Source organism: Hemicordylus capensis, chromosome 1 (genome assembly GCF_027244095.1).
Source record: "Hemicordylus capensis ecotype Gifberg chromosome 1, rHemCap1.1.pri, whole genome shotgun sequence".
In the NCBI taxonomy this organism is placed as follows: Eukaryota; Metazoa; Chordata; class Lepidosauria; order Squamata; family Cordylidae; genus Hemicordylus; species Hemicordylus capensis.
Genome location: NC_069657.1, coordinates 34,626,356 through 34,649,885, shown reverse-complemented (window position 1 = coordinate 34,649,885; position 23,530 = coordinate 34,626,356). Strand labels below are relative to the sequence as shown.

The 23,530-nt window shown below is 43.5% G+C and overlaps 1 protein-coding gene across 4 annotated transcripts in view; it reads right to left on the bottom strand.

Annotated features, from left to right (window-relative positions):
* Positions 1-23,530, bottom strand: part of FBLN5 (fibulin 5) — a 99,130-nt gene that overhangs the window by 55,742 nt on the left and 19,858 nt on the right. For all 4 annotated transcript variants that reach the window (XM_053248080.1, XM_053248100.1, XM_053248089.1 and 1 more), the window contains one exon: positions 22,363-22,602. In XM_053248080.1, the coding sequence (XP_053104055.1) occupies positions 22,363-22,602 (240 nt within the window). The remainder of the gene's footprint in view (positions 1-22,362; positions 22,603-23,530) is intronic.

Genomic DNA, 23,530 nt, shown 5'->3' with positions numbered 1-23,530 from the left:
AACGACAAGTACTAGAATTAATTGCACAGGCACACACTGGCCACATTCAGACATAACTGCTAACCGTAGTTAAACCTGGCTTTAAAGGCAGGGAGAATCGCTCTGGCCCACGCTGCCCAATGCAGCATGGGCCGATTTTGTTCCCAAACGGGGCTGTGCGGCCCTGTTTGGGAGTGAAATAATGCCCCCTGACTTCAGATGTGTGGGCAAGGCCAGGGGTTGCAGTGGCCAAACACGGGCCGCTGCCAGCCTCGCTCCGCAGCTGGCGCCACTGCCTGTAGCCCCAAAGGGCAAGCCCACTGTCCCTGACCAGCCGGAAACCAGGGCTCTCCTCTCCCGGGAATGCACGCGCCGGGAGATATGCGTACACGCCACATCAGACCAAGCCCGGTAGCTTTGAACGGACTTAAATGTCTGCGCCCGAGCCCTGTGCCCACACCATCCATGCAAGTGGGTATGTCCTGCCAAATGGCCCCCTCATGGCAGGGATGGCCAGCATGCGCATGGCATCCCCTCCCTGCCAGGGAGTAAATATTTCAGGGGTGCGCTCCTGTCTGCCATTGATGGGCTGCCACAAGCAGGGATTTAGGAGCAGCAAAGCTCTACATTTTTCACATAGAGGTTGGGGAAGGGGAGCCCAGCCCCTTCCCCTTTGCAGGGTGGGTTTGTGCCCCCAGGCTTACTCATGAGCAGGGCCGGGTGGCTGGACTGGCAATGAACCTCCATCAGAGCCTGGGCCAAAAACTACGAGTCAAGAGAGTGCCAGGCTGCGGGGACACCCCAAAACAACTCATGAGAAGGACCATCAGAGGGGAGGGAAGAAAAATACCCAGCAAAAACTCTGCAGATGCATGATGGCAAAACACCCCTACTCCCATGGACATCCCTCTCACAAGAGTGTCAAGGCCATTGGGGCTCTAAATAGAGCAAAGTTGCTTTTGGGATGGTGTCAGTCGGGAGTGGTGCCCCGGAGAGAGCTTTCCACATCTTGTGTTCCACAGCCAAACTGCTGCAAAAATGTGCTCCCTGCCAGCCAGCCAGCCAGCCAGCCAGCCAGCCCAGGTGGAGACGAGCACCCCTGCCTGCACCCCCACCCCCCATGAGTGACACAGCCATCCTGGGGAAGCTGGAAACCAGGGCTCTCTACTCCTGGGAATCCCCATGCCTGGAGATCTGCATTCAGTGCCATGCCAGGCCGGACCCAGGAATTTTGAATTAATCCCCTTGTCTGTGCACTGCCCATTCAAATACTTTGGGTGGGGATGCTATTGGCAGGCTTTGAAAGGCAGACCCTTGGCAGGGATTCCCTCGGAGCCAAGGCCTATCTTTTTCACTGAGAGCTTGGGGAAGGGGCTGCCAGCCCCTTTCTCTTTTGCAGGGTTTGTGGCCCCACCCCAGGCTTACTCATGATCCAGGCTGGTCACCAGGGTCAGTCTTGTGTCAACTGAAATCCTTCTTCAAGGATCCAACCACAGGACCCGGAGCTCACGAGCACAGCAGAAGAGGGAAAGGCCATGGGGACATCCCCAGACAACTCATGAGAAGGAAGACTGCAGAGGAGATGGGAGAAATGCCCAGAAAAATCATAACTGATTCAAGAGGGCAATACATTCCCTTTTCCAAACAACACCTCCCTCACAAGAGTGTCAGGCCATGGGGACTCTGGACAGAGCCAAATTGCTGTGTGCAAGCAAGCCACGGGCTACCCCAGAGACAGCTTTCCTTCTCTCGAGGACTGCAAGCAAGCTGCTGCAAAGCTGTGCCCCCGCCAGGCCACCCGCCCATGTGTACACGTGCACCCCTGCCAGCACCCTGGAATGGTCACCCTGCTGTCCCCTGGTGGCTGGGGAACGGGGGCTCTCCTCTCCTGGGAATCCCTGCACTGGGAGATCTGCATATGGCACGACGACGGTCCAGGACCCCGGAATTTTGAATGGGTTTAAAGGTGCATCCCGGTGTCAACCCCTCACTCCCCTCCACACACATGCCCAAACAAAGACAAAGAGAGCATCTAGATGGCCTTTGGGTGCACAGTGGAAGAGGGTGGGGACGTTTAAGGAGGATTTTTTCCATGTTTTTAAAAGGAAGGGTAGGGAAATGGGACCCTGCCACTTCCGGGGGTGGAGGGGCTTACAACCCAGGCTTACTCATAAGCAGGGCCAACAGGATAAGCACTGTTCCAGTTTTTGGAGCGATTCTTCCTATGTGATAGCCCATGCGCACTACGCCTGCTCACGAGAGTATCAGGCCATGGGTGCTCTAAGTAGAGTGTGCTGTGCTGTTGTGTGTTGGAAAGTGGTGGGCAAGGGTATCCCAGAGACTGCTTTCCTGATCCCAGGGATGGTGGCAAAGGTGCCACGGAAACCAGCCCCCTGCCTGGCCATCCACATCTGTGCACAAGTGCACCCTCACCTGTGGCCCCTGTAGTCAACCCACTACCCCAGGGCTGGGGGAGAAGAGGAAAGTGTCTTCTCCCGTGATTCCCCGTGCCCGCTTATCTGCATATGGCACACAGATGGACCAGACCTGGGTTTTTAAAAATGTGTTCAAATGCACGGTCCCATTGGTGCACTCCAAAGCCATACACATTGCCAGGCAATGGCACATGGGGTATCAGTATCTCCCCTGCAACACATGCAAGGCTTCATAGGGATTCAGGGAGAGGGAGGTAGTGGAGAATCATTCCCATTTTTTAAACAAAGGAAAGTTGGGGGCCCTGCTACAGTGTGCCCCCCTTATCTTCCCTGGTGGTTAAGTGAGCTGGCTGTACTTGTGAGCTCGCAATCTGTGGGTGGGGATTTGCCTTTTTACAGGCAATGCCAGTCTACATCCCCAGTAGCCGGGCCCTCTCATGAGACTGCCAGCCCACCTGGCAATAAGCTGCCAGACAGAAGGATTTTGCTTGGGTCTGCCTGGACTGCTTTGACGGGCTCACCCCCATGACATCTTCCCAGGTTATGGTGGGACAGACCCTGCAGCATCCTTTGCTTGCCACCACCTTCATATCCCATTCTAGCGAATGTGGACTTCCCCCTCCCGTCCCAAAATGAAAGCTGAATTCCACCACTCCCCACCCCAAAACCATCAGGGAATTTGTACTTGTGTAGTGTATTTCTGGGGTGTGGTGCTACCTGGGGTGTGGGGGGGTGCCAGGCTGCTGATGCAGTGACACTTTGCCCACAGTTGGGCTGTGGAACTGGCTGGGATCAGCCTTGGAGGCCAAGCAGCAGGGAGTTGCTACCGGCGTTTGGCTGGCCGCAGATTGGTGAACATTTGCAGAATGATCTGGAGTTTCTAACTGAAACCCCAAACACCTTTAACTGAGGTCAGCCGTTACATCTGAATAAGGCTACTCTCTCTCTCTCTGTTTTGCAAAAGGGCCCTGGACTGGCCAACAACTCACTGCTCAGAATGCTTCTTCTTCTCACAGTGGAGAGCCCCATAGGTCATAAATAGCTTTTCATAAATATCCTGAACCATCACCTATTATTAGTTTGTTTTTCTCAAGGTAGTAGTGTTGCACACTACCTACCCCACTCCCACATCTCTGGCCCCCAATAAAGTGTCCCCTCCCTCCCATGCTTGGGCCTTGGCCACTATCATGGCATGATCCTTAAAATATGTTCTGAACCATGTTGGGCTAGGCCTATCTTATCTAAAAGAAACCATTACAATTTCACTAAATGACAAACAGTGTATACATGGTAAACATATAAAGTACTAGTCTTTGATTGGGCATAATCATTTTGCGTAGATTAAACTTCTTGGAAAGCTCAAGAAATTAAATATTTTTAGAAACAGAGTTTTAAAAATCAATTTTTTAAAAGTTAATATGCTTGCAAAAGGAAACTAAAAGAACAGTTTGAAATTTGTAGGATTTTTGAAATTTGAAGTCTGTAGGATTTCAACTTCAAATATTATTCATTTTATTTAATTACCACCATATATGGTGGATTTGAAAGAAACAGTAAATTTGAATCTGAGAAGGATCTGCTTCTCTTGAGCATGATGTCATTTTGGAAGTATTGATCTGATTATTCAATATTAAATATATGTTGAAACAATAACAAAATATTATGCTTATATTCAGAATTTCTTGTAAAAAATACAAAACAAAACATTAAAACCATTCCCCAAGCATATTCCAGTGTAAAAAGTAGTGCATTTAGCTAATTTCAGTGGCAAGATAATTTCAATTTGGTATCTGCAAGTCATTGGGTTTAGTGCTTTATTTCATATCAACCAACCAACCCAACAAATTCTTCAAAACATAATAATTATTAATCTTAATTAACATAATTAAGATTAATTTAGTCCTTAGTCTCCCCCTGTATTTTGTACTGTGGAAAACCTAGTAATGAATCCTTCAAATTACAAGAATGACAGAATATTTTGTCTGGAAACTGGTAAGCAGAATATATCTGGAGCTGCATGTCTGATAACTGACCAACCAACTAGTGGTTCTGCAAATGCTATTTGGCTCTTTCCCAGGGAGGGTGTGTGTGTGTGTGTGTGAGAGAGAGAGAGAGAGAGAGAGGAAGAAAACCAATCCTCTTGACATCTAATCCAGGGAGAGGACCAGTCTGGACCAAACCGTGTTACCTCATATATGGAAAAATTCCCAGAACAGGGAAAATAGGGGCCATTTCAGAATAATTCATTATGAACATATATACTTAAAGAATTAAAACTGGAGTGAAATGCAAAACATAAAACCCAGTCTTCTTACTTAGCCAAGCCACCAAGTCAGCCCTAATAAAAATAGCTTAGAGCAGGGGTTCTCCAATCTTTTTCATCGCAAGGAACACTTCCATTAAAAACAAGAAAAGTGGCCCATAGTTCCTCCAAAACAGACATACTTTTTTGTGGCAGCAAAGATCCACTGGGCAATTTTTTAAATATGTTTGCTTGCTTTCACTAGTAGCCCTTGTGTCTCTCCTTCCCAGTGCATTATGAGGCATCCCATCCTTTCTGGTGCATTATGAGGTGATATCTTATTTATGCTCATAATTGTCCCTTGTGTCCCTCCTTCCTGGTAAATGAGGTAAATCAGCTCCAAAAGTAAGGAGTTTAAACTCCCCACTTTGGGAGCTGATTCAGAGTGAATGCTCAGCACACTGCCTGGGAAATGCTGACATTAGACAAGCAGCTCCATAAGCAACTCAGGCTGTGAGGAGTCTCTTGAATTATAAGACAGTGGCAATACACATTTCTACTCATATGCCTCTCCTATTAAGCATTCCTATATAACTGTCTTCTCACATGACAATCTTCAGGCAAAAGGGGCCATTTCAAACATTACACAGGAACCGCTTGCCACTAAATGCACACTCAACAAGGAGCCGGCTACAAATCCTGATCCTCTAATGTGTATGCTGCTATGAAAAACATTCCCCCTCTCTCAAATAATTCCTTGTTGCATTCACATTTTACATTTCTAGACTACCTAAAAAAAAAAAAATGTTACGTGTAAGAGGACCCAGTGTGGGAATATAATTAATTGGCAGAGAAGTGTCAGCAATATTAGAACTCCACACAACATACGGCATCTTTAATGCTTCTGAAAGACAGACGTAGCAGTTCACCTCTTCTAGAGACAAGACACTAAGGACATCAGCACTCTCAAACTTGTCTACGTCTAAACAGCCTGGCAACATACTCAGATTATCTGGCCAGTCTGCAAATGTTGATGAGCCAATTCCTATTTCTATATATGTTGGCCAAACATCTTGACTATGGCATAGATCTGTGGCCAATTTCAGTGCTGGAACCAAAATGAAGAGAAACAAACAAAGTTGAACCAAGAAACATAAAGGCAGGAGCCAAGAATAACAATCAATGTTGTGTGTCAGTGTGAGCACTGACGTCTTTAGACACTATAGAGACTACAGAAGACCATTTCCCAAAAGGCTGAGGGCTGGTTTAACATTATAGCAGCCACAGAGGCTAGCTGAAATAATGGTGGTGGCTGTGAAGTATCTTGCCACAGTGATTCCCTGCATTGCATAGAGCAGAGCTGCACAACTTTGGCCAATGACCCTAGTGGTCATTAGGATAGTTGGTGCAAAAAGTCAATGCACTGGAACTCCATCTCCAACACTCTATGCCAACCCTGCACAACTTTGGCCTTCCAGTCTTGGGACTACAGTTTTGGGACTACAGCTCCCATTATCCTTGCCTACTGGGTACTGGGATAATGGGAGTTGTAGTCCCAAATCCACTGGAAGGCCCAGATTGTGCAGCGTTGGCATAGAGTGTTGGAGATGGAGTTCTAGTGCATCGACCTTTTGCATCAACTATGCTAATGACCACTAGGGGCATTGGGAGTAGAGATAGTGAGTAAGGGTCTTCTTGGTGTTCTACCTGTCTCTATTCTATGACTCCTGATGTGACTCTTCAGGTATTTCCTGTTGAGAATCAGAATCCCTTCTTTTCCTCTTAGAAAGCAGGTGGAAACATCTCTATCTCTCTACTTACCTATTCATTATATAGTTCTATAGATTAGGATTAGGTCTTTCCTAGCCAAAGTATAAAAAGTGTACTTCACCAATAAATACTTAGTATTTACTACTACTACTACTACTACTACTACTACTACTACTACTACTACAATATTTATATACCGCTCGTCAACCAAAGTTCTCAAAGCAGTTTACATAGAAAAATAAATAATACAGTAAGAAGGTGGTTCCCTGTCCCCAAAGGGCTCACAATCTAAAAAGAAACATAAAGCAGATACCAGCATCAGCCACTGGAGGTATGCTGTGCTGGGGTTGGTTAGGGCCAGTTGCTCTCCCCCTGCTAAATATAAGAGAATCACCACTTTGAAAGACACCTCTTTGCTTAGTTAGCAGGAGTGACTGATTTAGTTCTAAAAATATCTCCATGTGTCTTCTCTAAGCAGCTGCAACAACTGAACTCTGCATTCTACTCTGTAACTGGAGTGGGTAGCTTCTTTAATGCTCTGCTAATTAATCTGGGGGTAAAAATTACAATCCCCAACATAGAGAGTGTCCATGCCATCACTATAAGCTGCTAGAAGCATCACTTCATTCCTGAAACTTGGAACCACCACCACACGGAAGCTATTTTCTCCATGCATCCTTTGAAACATGTTTGCCAATATTGTCTGAAAGTATGGAAGGTTTTCAGGGGTTATCCTCTAGAGATTAAGGGTGTGGCTAGGGAATTGTCCACTTAACATGAAATGCTCATGTATTCAGTGGCATGTTCATATGAGCGTCACAGAAGTAGGGCTGCTTCTCCTCCTCCACATGCTCTTCCGCCCACTAGTATGTGTGGGTCTTTGCACCGGAGGAAGCAGAATCAAGATGAACTCAGATATCCTGCTATCACTGAAAGTGATGCAAGTGGGCAGGAAACAGCATTGGGCCTACTAATCTTCAAATGCATGAAAAATAAAGACACACAACACCCTTTCAAATAGCTTTTACTACTACTACTACTACTAATAATAATAATAATAATAATAATAATAATGAAGTTAATGAAGAAAATGAAGATGTAAAAATATTATGGGACTTCCAACTACAAACAGACAAACATCTGCCACACAATACACCAGATATCACTGTAGTCGAGAAGAAAGAAAAACAAGTGAAAATAATCGACATAGCAATACCAGGGGATAGCAGAATAGAAGAAAAAGAAATAGAAAAAAATCACCAAATACAAAGATCTACAAATTGAAATTGAAAGGCTGTGGCAGAAAAAGACCCAAATAATCCCAGTGGTAATTGGCGCCCTGGGTGCAGTTCCAAAAGACCTTGAAGAGCACCTCAACACCATAGGGGCCACAGAAATCACCATCAGCCAATTACAAAAAGCAGCTTTACTGGGAACAGCCTATATTTTGCGAAGATATCTATAACAACTGACAATAAAATTCAGCCATCCCAGGTCCTTGGGAAGGACTCGATGTCTGGATAAAACAAACCAGTCAATAACACCTGTCTGACTGTGTAAACAAGAAATAATAATACCACAGAATCACCATCAGCCAATTACAAAAAGCAGCTTTACTGGGAACAGCCTATATTCTGCGACGATATCTATAACAACTGACAATAAAGCCATCCCAGGTCCTTGGGAAGGACTCGATGTCTGGATAAAACAAACCAGTCAATAACACCTGTCTGACTGTGTAAACAAGAAATAATAATTCGATTTCTATACCGCCCTTCCAAAAATGGCTCAGGGCGGTTTACAAAGAGAAATAACAATATACAGTCATTCCTCACCAAACGTGGTTTTAAGAATATGTGACTAAAATATTGTGACCAGTCTTGCCAACTGCAACCCACGTATCTGCGATTGTAGAGATATTTTTGTGTTTTTGTGTTTTTTTAGTGATTTTGTGTGGTTCAGACGTTCAATCCACTCATTCCTCTTGGTGTGACCATGGGTGACCCTTGCCGATTTAAAGTACTTTTGAGTGATGGTGGGGTTTCCCCCACCCATAAAACTTCCAGAGGTTCAATCTGCTTATTCCTCTTGGTGGCTCTTGGCAATATTAAGCATTTTTTGCTAATTTATCCTTTATTTTTTGGTGTTTTTTGGTCAAGGTTCCCCTAACCCCCTATCTCCCATAGACTTTAATGCCTCACCAACCGCAAATTTGCCAACTGCGAAGTTTTGCCAGAAAGGAACCCTTGCAGTTGGCGAGGGATCACTGTACTTACACAAGCTGCTTATGTTATGACCATGCAGATACACTGTAGGAGATTGTAAGGATTTATTAGAAAATACTGCAGTCCCTGAGCAGTTAAGACAGGGGTTTCCACCTTGGATCCCCAGATGTAGTTCTATGTCACCGAGGATGATGGAAGTTGTCCAACATCATCTTGGAACTCCCAAGTTGGGAACCGCTGGTGTAAAATGTAGAAATATGGCAGTCACCCTCAGGTACTGTTTACCATAAGGGCATAAACCAACCTACAGAAGCCCTCAATGCGATACGGAGATAATTCAGAATAATTTAGTGACTTGTAAAGAAAAATTACTAATGGGCCAAGATAATTTGTTCATTCCTTTCATTCTCTTGCTCAGCATGTAAAATGGTTCCCATGCTAAGTTAAATTACTATTGGAGCATACTGAACTAACAGACACATTTGTAATGGATTTGGCAATCTGATGGTGAGAGAGAAAAGCCATATCAAAGCAAAGTCAGGACTCTGACTGCAGAGGATAAGCAACAATTAAGAGAGCCAGTGTGGATAGAGAGGGAGGACAAAAGGGTTCAAATCCCTGTTCAGTCACAAAACTCACTGGGTGGCCTTGGGCAGGTGTCTCAGCTTAATGTAACTCATGGAGGCTCTTCACACGATTAGTGTGAAGAGCCATAAGGGGGTTTGCGGGGAGAGCGGGCATAGCCCTCTCATCCCCACAAATAATCAGAAGGCAGCCCTGGGCGACCGGAGCGGCCACCCACACAACTGCTGGCTCCATCACAGAGCTTGCGGGGGCTGCGGGGAATGGGGGCTGTGCGGCCCCCAGAAGTTCCAGGATTCCCCATGTGAGTGTGTGGCGCATCCTGGAGAGACCCCCGAGCCTGGGAGGCTGCTTGCAGCTGCCCGGTCAGGGGTCTATTTGTGTGTCGCCACACACCACGGCAGCACACGATCAAAAAGATGAGATTAATGGAGCACTCGCTCCATTAACCTTGTCTAAGTGGAGGGTTTTTAGTAAGGTTTGCTTCCGGGAGCAGCGCTACTCCCGTTGCAGCACACGAACACCCAAAAGCGGGCTAGGCTCCCTTAGACCACTTTTGGGAGATCGTGAGAATAGCAACATGGTGTTTTTGTGAGGATAATACAGGAAGATTAAGGCATAATCTCATACTGTGCAGGAGATGGCAATGGTAATCCCCTCTTGTATTCTACCAAAGACAACCACAGGGCTCTGTGGTCGCCAGGAGTCAACACTGACTCGACGGCACTCTTTACCTTTAATACAGGGGAAAGAGACACTGACCATGGTCTTATGATCAATAAAATTAGTTATTCCAAGAAGTTATTCCAAAGTTATTCCAAGAAGTGGCTAGGTATGATTCAAAGTCATACGCATTCCTGAATACCGTTCATGTCCTGGTAGAAATCCCAGTCAGAGGACCTGGAAGTGATTGTGTGCAAAGCACAATCATAGATTGGGTGCCACACTGCTGATATAGGCAATCTCAAATCTGAAGAATGTTGGTTCGGCACAACTATGGTCATGCTTTACAAATTATCATTTCCCGGTCCTCCAACCGAGGTTTCCACTGCCACATGCACAGTTTTCGGGAGCACACACAGCTTTGAATCCTGTGCTAGGGGAGAAGGGAACATTCTATTTTCTCTGCTACTGGATGCTTTCCAGATTAAAGACTACAATGGTGTCACTACAGATCTGCTAATCGTGCTTCCATACTTCCTGTGTTGTGACACTGCAATCCCTGCCCTGAGTGCAAGGTGCCATTTACATTTCCAATGCCTTCTTTTGGGTTTTATCTTTGTGTTATAGCACTACAGCGTTGCATGTGTGTCACAAAAAAAGTAGCTGTATTTTCCTGTTGTAGGAGTTTGAGATTCTGGGGATCATTTTCAATACAATTCCGCCAAGCCGAAGCATTTTCCTGCTGTAAAAATATGTAATCTGGAAAGTGCCCTGGAGAGGGGAACGTTTTATTTTGGGCACCATGGAGTTTGCATGTTCCTTTGCTCATAGTCAGGTGAAGCTTTCTACATCTTGGCTCACGTTGACTTCTAACTGAATGCTGCCTGGCTGGAGGCCTACAGTTAAATATCTCCATGCCCACAGAAATATAGGGACTGGCATCCCCTTCCTTGTATTATTTATTACAGAGATGACCAAATGGTTGTCCACAAACCAAATTTTGCCTGCAAAACCATTTTATCCAATCCTCAGCATCCTTACCAAATTTTAATCATGCTGTAGTAAAACTGTAACCCAGAGTTCCACTGGTAAGGAAAGTAAGTGATGGAAAAGTTGAGAGAGTGAGAACAAGATACTCCATACTTTTAGGGTATGTCCATGTTTTGGTTTTTTAAATCATGCATGGCAAGCAATAAGACACAATGGCCAACATCCAGACTAATGACGAACTGGTGCAGCGGATGTGCAGCATGAGCTATGGGGGAGGGGCAGTTTTGATCTCTCTGTTCTTCCTTCTGAAGCATTCCGGGATTCTTGAAAATATGACCCTGAGGGCTGCATGACCCTCAGTGACATATAACTGTAGGGGGTCACAATGGACCAGTGCTTCATTAGTTAAGAAGTTGGCCTATGTATTCCACATACATTTTATTGTGTTGCTCTGTCAGGTATGTCCCAGAAAGGCAAACAATCCCTTGAAGGGATTGAAGTACATTTGTTCCTCAGCTTCCCTACCCCCATATTAATGACCTTGTGCTATCCAAGCACATATGCACCATAAAATCCTTACTGCTAGGAGGCACATTATCAAGCCCAACCACATAGATGTATGATCACCATCGCACATTGAGGTCATCTGGAGAGGTCCTTCTCCAGTTACCACCAGTACATCTGGTGGAGACTCGGAACCGGACCTTCTCTGCAGCTGCTCCTGGCCTATGGAATGATATCCGCCATTTAGGCTCGCTGTTGGCCTTTAGGAGAGCCCTGAAAACATATTTGTTTGGCCTGGCCTTTCAAGGGTTTTAAATTGTTTCTGGGTATTTTAATTGGTTTTTTAAATGGTTTTGAATTGTTTAAAAATGTTTTTATATTGTTTTAAGTAGTGTGTTTTAGACAGTTTTTGTTTTATGACTTCTTAAATTTGTTGTGCACCACCCAGAGCCTTTGGATGGGGTGGTCTTTTAATTAATTAATTTAATTAATTAAATTTAATTAATTTATTAAATATTATATTTGCCCCCAAGAACACAGAGATTCACCATCTCTTGTCTATCACATTACTGAGAGATTACGCTCTTCTCTGTATCAGCGGAAAGCATCCTTGACTGATTCTCAATGGTATCCTCAGCACAGAATAGAAGCTCTGTTGCCAGACGTAGGGATGCCATAACCTTACCACGAATCCATTTGGTAAGACAGGTCTACATAGGGGCATCACAAAGAGAATAAAAATAAAAGCAAGAAAAGCAAAAGAATGAGACCTCTTTTATATGTAATTCAATAGCAGGCAGGGGATGAGGAAAGCCAGAAAGTCTGCAAAGGAGCCTGAGATGAGTAGTCAGCCTTAAGACGGCACCATGTCTCCACTATGCCGTGCTAACGGCCACGGCTCCTTTCTCCTTAAGCAGCAGCAGTAGGGAACTGCCATTGAGGCTGTGACGTGCCAAGGGATAGGAAGCATTCTTCTTCCACCCAGCACCCCTCCATCTGTTCTTTTGTCGATGGTGGCTGGGACAATCCCCCCACCATGGGTTGCATGCCATCTAAGTTTCTCTTGCACAAACTGAAGGCAGTTCTATAAATACAAGAGTGGGGTGGGTGGGTCGATTTTTGCTGACCTCCCTTTCCCCCTGCAACCCCCTGTTCTGGAGGGTCACCCAACTCTCAGGGGTGGAATCGCAGGGGACATGGGAGCTACTGTGCTAAAGAAGGGTCCTGGCAGCTTATTGTGCTCATGCGCCTTACTTAGGATGCAATCGAATGCTGCGCCTCTGTACTCTGTTCATATTAGTCCTTACTGTATATATACACCCCCTAGAGGACAAGAGGGCACACTGCCCTGGAAGGGCAACATTGATACAAACCAGGGAGTGGGATTGATTGGTCCTCTGCTTTTTAAGACCTTCTGATGTTACAGAATATAATCAAGTCAGAGAACATCTGAGTCTTCAGTGTTAAGTTTTATAAATGTACTATGAAATAGAGCTGCAGCCACAGAAAAAAGCTATTCTTTTAAATGGTCATGTGGTTTTAGAATTGAAAAATACCTTTACAGTGCTTCTTGTGCTGAAAAGGACTATAAAGAAGTGATCAAAAATAACAGATGCCATTTCTCTCACTCCACTTTCCCCCTGTTTTTATTTGCTGACTTCATTCCCAGATGGACAATTAAGAAGGAAAAACAAATGGACAAACATAAGATACAGAGGACAGAGTGTTACGCTTGGAACCTAGATACCTAGTTCAAATTCCAGCTCATCTATGGACTCATTGGGTGGCCCTGGGAAAAACCACTACAGCTTCAATTCCCCATCTGTAAAAATACAAATTGGAATGGCCTTCTTCAAAGGCCGATTGAGAGGAAGGATCAGAAAAGAACCATAAAGCACTTTCTACTCTGTAGACGGCAAACTAAAAAATACAGAGATTAAAATAAAAATTTGGATCAGAGGTTCAAATTGTGATTGCCAGGAGACGGCACTGACTTGATGGCACAACTTTACTTTTACACCTCCTAAACTACTGTTAGAACTCTATTATCCTGAACTATTCCGGATTGTGTGAATCAGCTTAAAGGACTTTTCTTTCACCAGGACATTAACAAGCCATGTGAGGAGAGTGTATCTAGCATGGGATGCTGAATGCTGATAAGGAATAAATTTGGCATGCTATCCCTATACTTTCCCACCTCTGTATATTCATTTCTAAAGCTGCACCACTGCTCCCCTTTTTTCTTCATTTCTAATTTTCAGCTACTCTGTCCTCGGAGTCTCTGAAAGGAAATATACACAGCAACTAGAAAGATGAAGCATATAACTGCTTTTTTTTTTTCTTGGCAGAATTCTTGCATCTGGAATGGATGCATGATAAGCAGCTGTTAAGCAGGTGAAGCATTTTGCAAAACTATATCCTCATGTCGAGTTGCATTTCTGTTGCATTTCCTGCCTAGCACAGAATTGTTAAAAGTCCTTTCCCTCCAAAAGGAGGCAACCTGAGATGCAATTATTTCAATTCTCCTCTTTCTGAATCAGCCAATTTCACAGGAGGAGAGCTGGTCTTGTGGTAGCAAACATGACTTGTCCCCATAGCTAAGCAGGGTCTGCCCTGGTTGCATATGAATGGGAGACTTGATGTGTGAGCACTGCAAGATATTCGATGGAGCTGCTCTGGGAAGAGCAGAAGGTTTCAAGTTCCCTCCCTGGCTTCTCCAAGATAGGGCTGAGAGAGATTCCTGCCTGCAACCTTGGAGAAGCCGCTGCCAGTCTGTGAAGACAATACTGAGCTAGATAGACCAATGGTCTGACTCAGTATATGACAGTTTCCTATGTTCCTATGCCCCTGCTGTGCAACATAAAATGTACAGAAGTTCATTTTTAGATGGCACAGCAGGCATAATCATCTAGTCTTGCCAGGCTGCACTGAAGAGAGCTGCACTGAGTCTTGAAATTCCCTGAGGTCATGGGAGACAAGGCAGCCACACTATCCCAATGTCTACTAACTAAAAGAAAAAAGGCTTTGCAGATCAGTGGCAAGAAAGGGCCTAGTGGGGCTTCGGGGGTACATGGTTGCTTTGTGGAATTAATGCTGCTTCAAAGAGTTGTCGACCTCAGCTTTCCTGCCCATCTTGCATATTTGTATGATATTTTACAAAAGCACCATAAGTCTTTGGTAGCCTCTCCTCATGAAGAAACAAGCCTTGCAAAAGGCTGTTGCCTGAAACCTCCTACCGATTAAGTGAGTGAGGAGTGTGGGACAGCCTCTCTCTTATTTTCTTTATTTATCATATTTGTACACCGCCCCAAACTTCCATCTCTGGGTGGTTTGCAACCATATAAAACAAGTTAAGACACCGAAAATAAAAATAAAAAACCTTAAAGCAATCTAAAACTACAGTCAAATTAAAAAGCTTGGGTCAAGAGGTAAGTCTTTAAGTACTTTTTAAAAGTTGTCAGAGATGGTGATGATTTCAGCAGAAAGAATATTCCAGAGAAGGCCCGTCCCTGTGTGGCCACCAGGGAGTTATTTGCATATGTTGAGCAAAGCCACTTTGAAGTACATTGAGGGAAGCAGCCCCTCCCCTCTGCTCTTGGATTTTGTTTTGAAACAAGTTCACATGCCATGCTCCGTGTTTTCCTTCTAGCCAATGGGGGCGGTAGGAAAGAGAGCTTCCTAAAGAACAATATCTGCATTTATAAATAAAACATCCCTCTTATCATGCAAATGATTCTACATCAGTGCCTCTCCCTATTTGCTCTGGTGTTTTCTGAAAAACCAGCATTTAAAAAAAACAGCATTTTAAAAAAATCTGGAAATACCTCGAGATAAGCTAGAATTCGCACCACAAAGCCCAATTTGTGTGTGGAGTGGGTCCAAGAATCTTGAAGGGACTTCAGAGTAAGTTTGGCTGGTGTGTGAACGCACACACTCACACTCTCCTCTGAAGTAGATTCGGGGTAGAAGCCCTGTGTGTAAAACCTCCAGACGAGCTCATGGCAACTACAGACGAGCATCTTGGGATGATCTCAATGGGCAGGGGCGTATCTAGGGGTAGGGCAGGCAGGGCACGTGCCCCGGGCGCCACTTGAAGGGGGGCGCCATTTTTCTAAAAATTTTTTAAAAATTAAAATGGCTGCTGAAAACAAAATGGCCACCGTGCATGCTCAAATGGCCTCTGTGAGGCCCTAGGCCAGGGGTGGGGAACCTTGGCACTCCAGCTGTTGTTGAACTACAACTCCCATCATCCCCAGCCACAATTATTGTGGCTGGGGATGGTGGGAGTTGTAGTTCAAAAACAGCTGGAGTACCAAGGTTCCCCACCCCTGTCCTACGCCATGCCAGGACTCGAAGAGGCCATTTGAGCATGCGCAGTCGCCATTTTGTTTTCAGTGGCCATTTAAAAAATATATATATATTTTAAAAATGGCCACCGCACATGCTGAAATGGTCCCTGTGAGGCCCTAGAGGCCAGAGAGGGGAGGGGAAACCTTTGCAGACCCCCCCCCCAGCCTTTAGGAAGCCCCCCGAAGGGGCTACAGGTAATATAATATAATTCACTGTACACATATTCAGTTTGGCACTATGTACAGATAATCAGATGGGTGTCAGATGTTTGGACAGGGGGCGCAATTTCAGTGCTTGCCCTAGGCACTATTTTCCCTAGATACGCCTCTGTCAATGGGCAGTGAGGCTCACGGCAAAGACGATGTTCTCTTAAACACCCTGGGCCTAAGAAGTCTCCTTTCCTTTTCCTTTATCCTTGTTCCTATTTTCTCTTCTGCTTTTCTTGTTACAGTTTTCCTTTCCTTTCTGTGTTTTCATGTCTTGTCTTTTCAGCCAGCCATCGTATTGAACATTTTAGCAGGAAAGAAAATGAAAAACAAAAAGTCCTCCCATTGCATTTCTTTCCACAATACCCAACAAGAATTGCGAAAATCATTGTAAAGCAGGAAATGGTGGGGTGGGGTGAAGGGAAATTGGAAGTAACTTTCAGTTTATGAATGTGTAATGAAAGAACGTGAGGCTTTGCTTCAGTCAAGATGTGCCAAGGGTTACTGGGCTGAGTTCTTTGAACAAAAGGGTCATTATTATGGCTACGCATTCGACAGCTTGAAAGGAACACAGTCAGAAATGGAATGAGTTAAAACGGATCATAGCCAGATCAGAAATGTTGGCCAGATTCAGAACTTTGTGCTTTGCTTCAGGAATGCAATTTACTCCCACCTGGTTTCAAGCAGACTTGTAGCAGTCATGCTTGCTAGAGGGACACTGTTCTTTCCCCCAGCAAACATAAGATGCATGAACAACCCAAGTCCTCAAATATCTATTAAGATATGCTTGGGAGATCTGACTGAGCTGCAGCTCCCCAACCCATATAAAGTGCACACTTTTTGTGATTGCTGCAGGAAAACTTAGTGTACACAAATACAACTGCTGTGCAAACTGTGGAGCTGCTGAGCAACATGATTTACACCAGTTCTGTACAACTTACAATTTGTGTCCACAGGTGGCTGCCTTTTACTATGTCAGACCCTTGGTTAATCCAGCACAATATTGTCTGTATTGACTAGCAGGAGCTATCCAGTGTTACAGGCAGGAGTCTTTCCCCAACCTTAGCAGATGTTCTTTCACTGAGCTATGGTTGTTCCCTATGTACTGCAGCAAATATCAACATTTTAATACAGAACGTTGGCCAGTTAGAAGACTCTGCCCAACACTGAGTTTGGGAATAGTGAACAAGTATGCATTATTGCACCTCCTGCTCTGCTCATCCATCTATCTGTTTAATAAGCAAGCCTTGAGTTCGGGGGATTGCTAACCTTGGGTCCCCAGATATTGTTGGACTGCAACTCCATCATGCTCAGCTACAAAGCTGGCCACTGTGGCAGGGGATGGTCCACCAACATGGCACCCAAGGTTAAGAACTCCTGCTCTAGTACAGTAAATGAGATTAGCTTCCTAAGGTCGTGATTTCAAAGACAACATAGTCATCCACTTCTAATGCTTTCCAGACAGAACATCCATGCTGGGTTTTTTAGTGTGGAAGCATCCTGGGGTATTTTCAGATATTGTTAAATATTCCAGGATTACAGAGGTTCTCATCGGGTCCGCAGATGTTGTTGGACTACAGCTCCCATCATCCCCTGATGCAATGGGGGATGATGGAAGCTGTAATCTGGCAAACAACTGGGGATGTCCTCCAATATTGGTTTAGAGTGACTACAAGCATTTAAAAATTTAAGAATTGTCTTGCTGGAGCCTGGATCCGACCAAGAGCCTATTCAGCCCACCTTCGGCCTTCATCAGTGGTCAACTGAAAGCTCACAGGCAGGAGATGATGCAATAATTATTCACATGATGGAATGTGACACACTGCACACTGTCATGGAATAGGAGTATTGTCCATTCTAGAAAAAATTCAACGTATCCAAGAATACATCCTTTGTTAACATTGCCTTAGAAATCTAATTTTTTCTGTAGTGCCTTAAAGAAAAGTATATTTGCAGACACATTTATAAACTCAAAACAATCAAATTTAGCTAGTGAACACATCTGAAGTGCAGGTGCAAGGTATGCTATTGTGGATATTCACCATATGAAGGACACTAAACAGAATGCCTTCCAATATTCTATGTGTATTGTGGAATGGGCATTAAACAGAATTAACATTTTTTAAAATTCCAGAATACAGTTTACATCTATTTTATAAGAATAAATCAGACCACCTTCTGGCGGCTCGTTGCTCCTTCCCTGGAGAGAGCCCCCTCTCCTCCATCTTTCATTATATCTGCAGCGGGTTGGGAGCACCATTTCCTTACTTTGTATAAGAGAGCTGATGCTGTGGAGGTTAACCATGATTTGAACATCAGTGAACTACCTAGCTGGAATCCTGTCTCTTGCTCAGAAGTTGAAGATCTAATTAAGCAATTTAAGAAGGGTAAAGCTTCCAGAAACGACTTTATTACTATTGAGGTTTTATGGGCTAACATGGATTGGTGGGTTCCAGTGTTAGCTTCCCTTTTTACTTATATTGATAACACAGCAAAAGTACCCAAGGACTGGGGTGTCACAATCATAATACCTATCTACAAAAAAGGCAGAAGAGAGGATCCAGCAAATTATCACCCCATTAACCTTCTAAATATAATTAGTAAAATCTGTGCCAAACATCTACTTGCCAAATTGATAGACTGGATAGATATGAACAATACCTTGGCCCCTCAACAGGCAGGCTTCCAGGCAGGGCGTTCCACCATAGAACATGCGTTTACTCTACAGTTCTTAGTTGAAAAATATTTGCACAATCCAGGTTCGGCCCTACATGTAGCTTTCACAGACCTAAAGTCAGCATTTTATTTTACTTCTAGAGAAAGGCTTTGGCAAAAATTGAAAGATCTCTCAACTGATAAGCAGCTACTGGACATTGTAGAACTGGAAAAGGTAAAGAAGAGGGCAACCAAGATGATCAGGGGCCTAGAGCACCTTTCTTATGAGGCAAGGCTACAACATCTGGGGCTTTTTAGTTTAGAAAAAAGACGACTGTGGGGAGACATGATAGAGGTCTATAAAATCATGCATGGTGTGGAGAAAGTGGAGAGAGAGAGATTCTTCTCCCTCTCACATAACACTAGAACAAGGGGTCATCCCATGAAATTGATTGCCAGGAAATCTAGGACCAACAAGCGGAAGTACTTTTTCACACAATGCATAATCAACTTGTGGAATTCTCTGCCACAAGATGTGGTGACAGCCAACAACCTGGATGGCTTTAAGAGGGGTTTGGATAACTTCATGGAGGAGAGGTCTATCATCAGCTTCTAGTTGGTGGGCTAAAGGCCACCTCCAGCCTCCAAGGCAGGATGCCTCTGACTACCAGTTACAGGGGAGTAGCAGCAGGAGAGAGGGCATGCCCTCAACTCCTGCCTGTGGCTTCCAGCAGCATCTGGTGGGCCACTGTGCGAAACAGGATGCTGGACTAGATGGGCCTTGGGCCTGATCCAGCAGGGCTGTTCTTATGTACTGCTCCTAATTTCCAACTTGCATGATAATACCTGCTTGAAGGTTTGCTGCAACCCAAACAGTTACCTGTTGTCAGAGATTCCAACTTTTAGAGGAGTGAGACAGGGCTGTATTTTAGCTCCTATCTTGTTTAATATATATATATTAATTCTGTGGCGTCCCAATTAACTGTCTCCTCCATACATTCTCCAAAATTAGCACACAGGCATGTTTCCATTTTGCTTTATGCTGACGACATGGCTATCATGTATCAGACTCCCATTGGCTTAAAACGAGCACTTGGTCTTCTCAGTGCCTTTTGCGCAGATGAGTTTATTGAAGTTAATTATCATAGAACGAATGTTGTGGTATTCACTAAACACCCAAAGCATTATAATTGGGTAATGAATGGACATAAAATCGAACAAGTTAATTTATTTAAATACTCAGGCGTAGTTTTCCATTCATCGGGTACCCGCAATGCTCATCTAAATTCTATAATGCAGAATGCCCAACTATCAATTAATTTAATTAATCATATCATTTTACGCAGGGTGCTTCTTTTATCTCTGCTGCAATTAAACTCTTGTTGCAAAAGTATACCCACAACTTTTATATGGAGCACAATTGGGGCCTATAAGTAACTTTTCTTCGCTGGAAGCTGCCCAAACTAAATTCATTAGAATTGTGCTGCAGGTGCCTTATTGTGTGCCCAATGTTCTTATCAGATGCAAGGTAGGATTTATTAGGTTGGAGACATGCTGTTGGAGATGCATCATTCTGTTCTGGTTAAAATCAGTCTTTGCCCAAGTGGGCCTAGCTTCTCTAATAATGATTGACAGCTTTAACTTCAAATGGAAGTCCCTGGTTAAAAATAAACTTTCCCAGTTCGACCTTTCTCAAGCTGAACTTACTAGGCTAGGGATAGATCAGGCTACAAGGGCCATTAAGCAGCACATCTTAGATATGGAGATACAGGTGGAAGTGGTCAGCCTCAAGAAAGGCACATATATAGGGAACCAACTTATTAATTATTATTTTTTAAACATTTATATACCGCTCTATAGCCAGAGCTCTCTAAGCGGTTTACAATGATTTAGCATATTGCCCCCAACATTCTGGGTACTCATTTTACCGACCTCGGAAGGATGGAAGGCTGAGTCAACCTTGAGCCCCTGGTCAGGATCGAACTTGTAACCTTCTGGTTACAGGGCGGCAGTTTTACCACTGCACCACCAGGGGCTCTTTTAAACTGGCAGAGTACTTAAGTAACATACTAATTCCTAAATAGGCGTGCCTTAATGCTTGCCTATGTTAACACTCTGCCTTCTGCTGTTTTGGAAGGAAGATTTAAAGGGATACCATGTTCATCTCGACTCTGCCCATGTGGCTCTGGCGCTGTGGAAACTACCTCTCACGTTATCCTATATTGTGATTTCTACAGGGACATTCGGCTAAGATTAATTTTCCCGCTTCTGGAAAATTTCCCTGGCCATTCTGATGATTTTTATCTTAATCTTTTATTGTCTAAATTTGATAAAGGGATTTCTACCAGAATGGCAAGATTCTGTTATATGGTTTGTAAAACTTGTTCTGGTTTTTTGTAATGGTTTTGTTTTTCTCTGGTCTATGACCAAAATAAAGTGCTGTCTGTCTGTCTGAGAAGATGATCAGAAGACAAAAGCCTTATGCACACATTATGTTTAATGTTATGTAACTACAATCTGGGTACAGTGAACTCTCATGTAGATCTGCATGTATGTACAGATATACATTATGTTCAGCCCATGTATGGTACTACACTTCCAATCTGCTGCATTTGAGGACACCTGTACCTGGGTTCAAGTTTAAAATGAACGCATATGCAGTCATTCACACAAAAACATATACATGTGCACAGTCTTCTGTACGTGCATACAACATAATAGGGCTGAATGGGCGAAATTCGTGCAACAAATTATTTTGCAATCAATAAAAGTAAATGAACCAAATAATAACTGCATGCACTGTGTTTCATCTGGGGATTTAAAGCAAGAGTCTTTAGTGCCATGTTACATACAGGACAAGAATTATGCACTGCATTATTGATAGTATCTGGGATTGGACAGTACCTCAGTCTCCAAAAGGAGGCCCAGTCAAGCTTTTATTCAGTTTGTTTCCCTTCTCTTCTCCTTCTATTCATTTTACAGTTTTAAATTCTATGCATGCAAATGAAATTACTCCAAAGTGACTTCCTCATCCATACTTAATTAACCTTACCATGAACAATTTTAGCTGGACGTCTAGGGTTTGTTGCACTGCTAAAATAAAACAATTGATTATGTATCAAAGGCTATTGTGCCAGTATAATATTACGACCTTGGATAGCATCATCAGAGGATGAAGATAATCATCCCAGTAGAATTACATTAGTTGTTTTTCCTACCCTGGAAACATCTGTTATTGCTAACATAATGGTGTGTAATAGGGACAATGACTATCACCATAGATTTTTCAAGAACCATAGAACCAGCAGTATCAGCACAAATCTGAAAACCTAATATTTGGGGTACTTGTAAAAAAAAAAAGTAGCTTCATCTTGATCAATTTGAGCTTACTATGGTTTTATCCATCTTGCATTGGCAAGACAAAGAATTCAAGTATGTTGCAAAAGCCATTGTGCCAAGTAGAACAGCCAGTGAAATACAATACAGCAGGACAGTGCACGTTGCAAATCTCCCCTACCACATATAAATTTGGGCCACTTAAGGGGAAAAAATGGACAAATCACATGCTATCTTCTGGCCTAATGTTTACCATTCAAATCAGTGGTCATCATTGTACCAGTACATCTCAGTTACGTGAACACAGAAGAGTAAAAAGAGTATTAGCAGAAATAATAAGGAAGTAATTGATACGTTAATAAATGACAGGTAATCATAATAGTCCTGAGGCTGTAGAGGGATCCTACAAGTATTTTGCTACTTACCCACGCATTGGTTTTCACTCATTTGGTAACCAAATCGGCAAATGACAGGTCTGGTAGCAGTAGGATAATTGGGAGCAGGAGCTGGTGCTGGAGGTGGTGGATATATGTTAGAGTAAGGACTGAGATACGGTGATCGATAAACTGGATTTGTTTGAGGAATGCATAAATAGCCACCATTCTGGTTAACACACACCATATCTCCTCTACAGGCCTGAGGAATAGTCCGACATTCATCAACATCTGAAAGAGAGCAGATTAAACTTTTCAACTGATTAACCCTCTACCATTTAAGTCAATAATTAATATATTTAGATTTAGTCAATCATAAGTGAATTCCCTAAATTTACATCCATTTTCACATTAACAAAATGTCAGTATAAATGCGTGGATGCTGAAGATGTGAGATATTTAAAAACCACCATCCTACTATTCCCAGCCATCCTTAGCATTTTCTTTTTATTCCTTGTTACAACTCAGATGAAATGAAAGAGTTTTTTTAAAAAATAAATCAGAAAATGGTCCTAATCTCAGGTTCACCAATTATAATTGGTCCTAAACTCTGGTTTATCTACCAATTAAACCAATGGTTATAATTTTGTGCCAGTTTACTTGGGAACATGCATGGCTGAAATCAGCAGAACTTACTTCTGAATATATGTGCAAAGGATCAGGATCAGTACTCAAATTACAGGGCAGGGTGGCTCAGTCCCCATTCTTTTTATGGTGACCCCTTAGCTGCTGTTTTAGAAGATGATAGTGGGGGCATGGTAGGGCCAAATTTCAAGAGTCAGAGGGTAGGGCTTTCTGGATGCATTTCATTGAGCTGCACCCCATAGTTCAAGCAATGAATCAGACTGCACACCTTTTAGACCTACAACTCACATTTTAATGACATACTCAAAGAACAAGAACATCTCTGAAGAAAGTGACATAGCTAAAAACAGTCTGAAGAACAATAGTTCTTCCAGTCACAGAATACATGAACTTAAAAAAAAAAACTGATTTAAAAAAGAAATCCTAATTGCTCATTGACTTGACCCTGGTTTTGTGTTATCACATGGGCTTATTGTACTATATAGAATTCATGTCGTTCACGCACACAGTGAGGCAATACTAGTCCTGATGGTTAAAGGCTACCCTTAGGCTCAGAGGCAGGCTGTCTCCACCA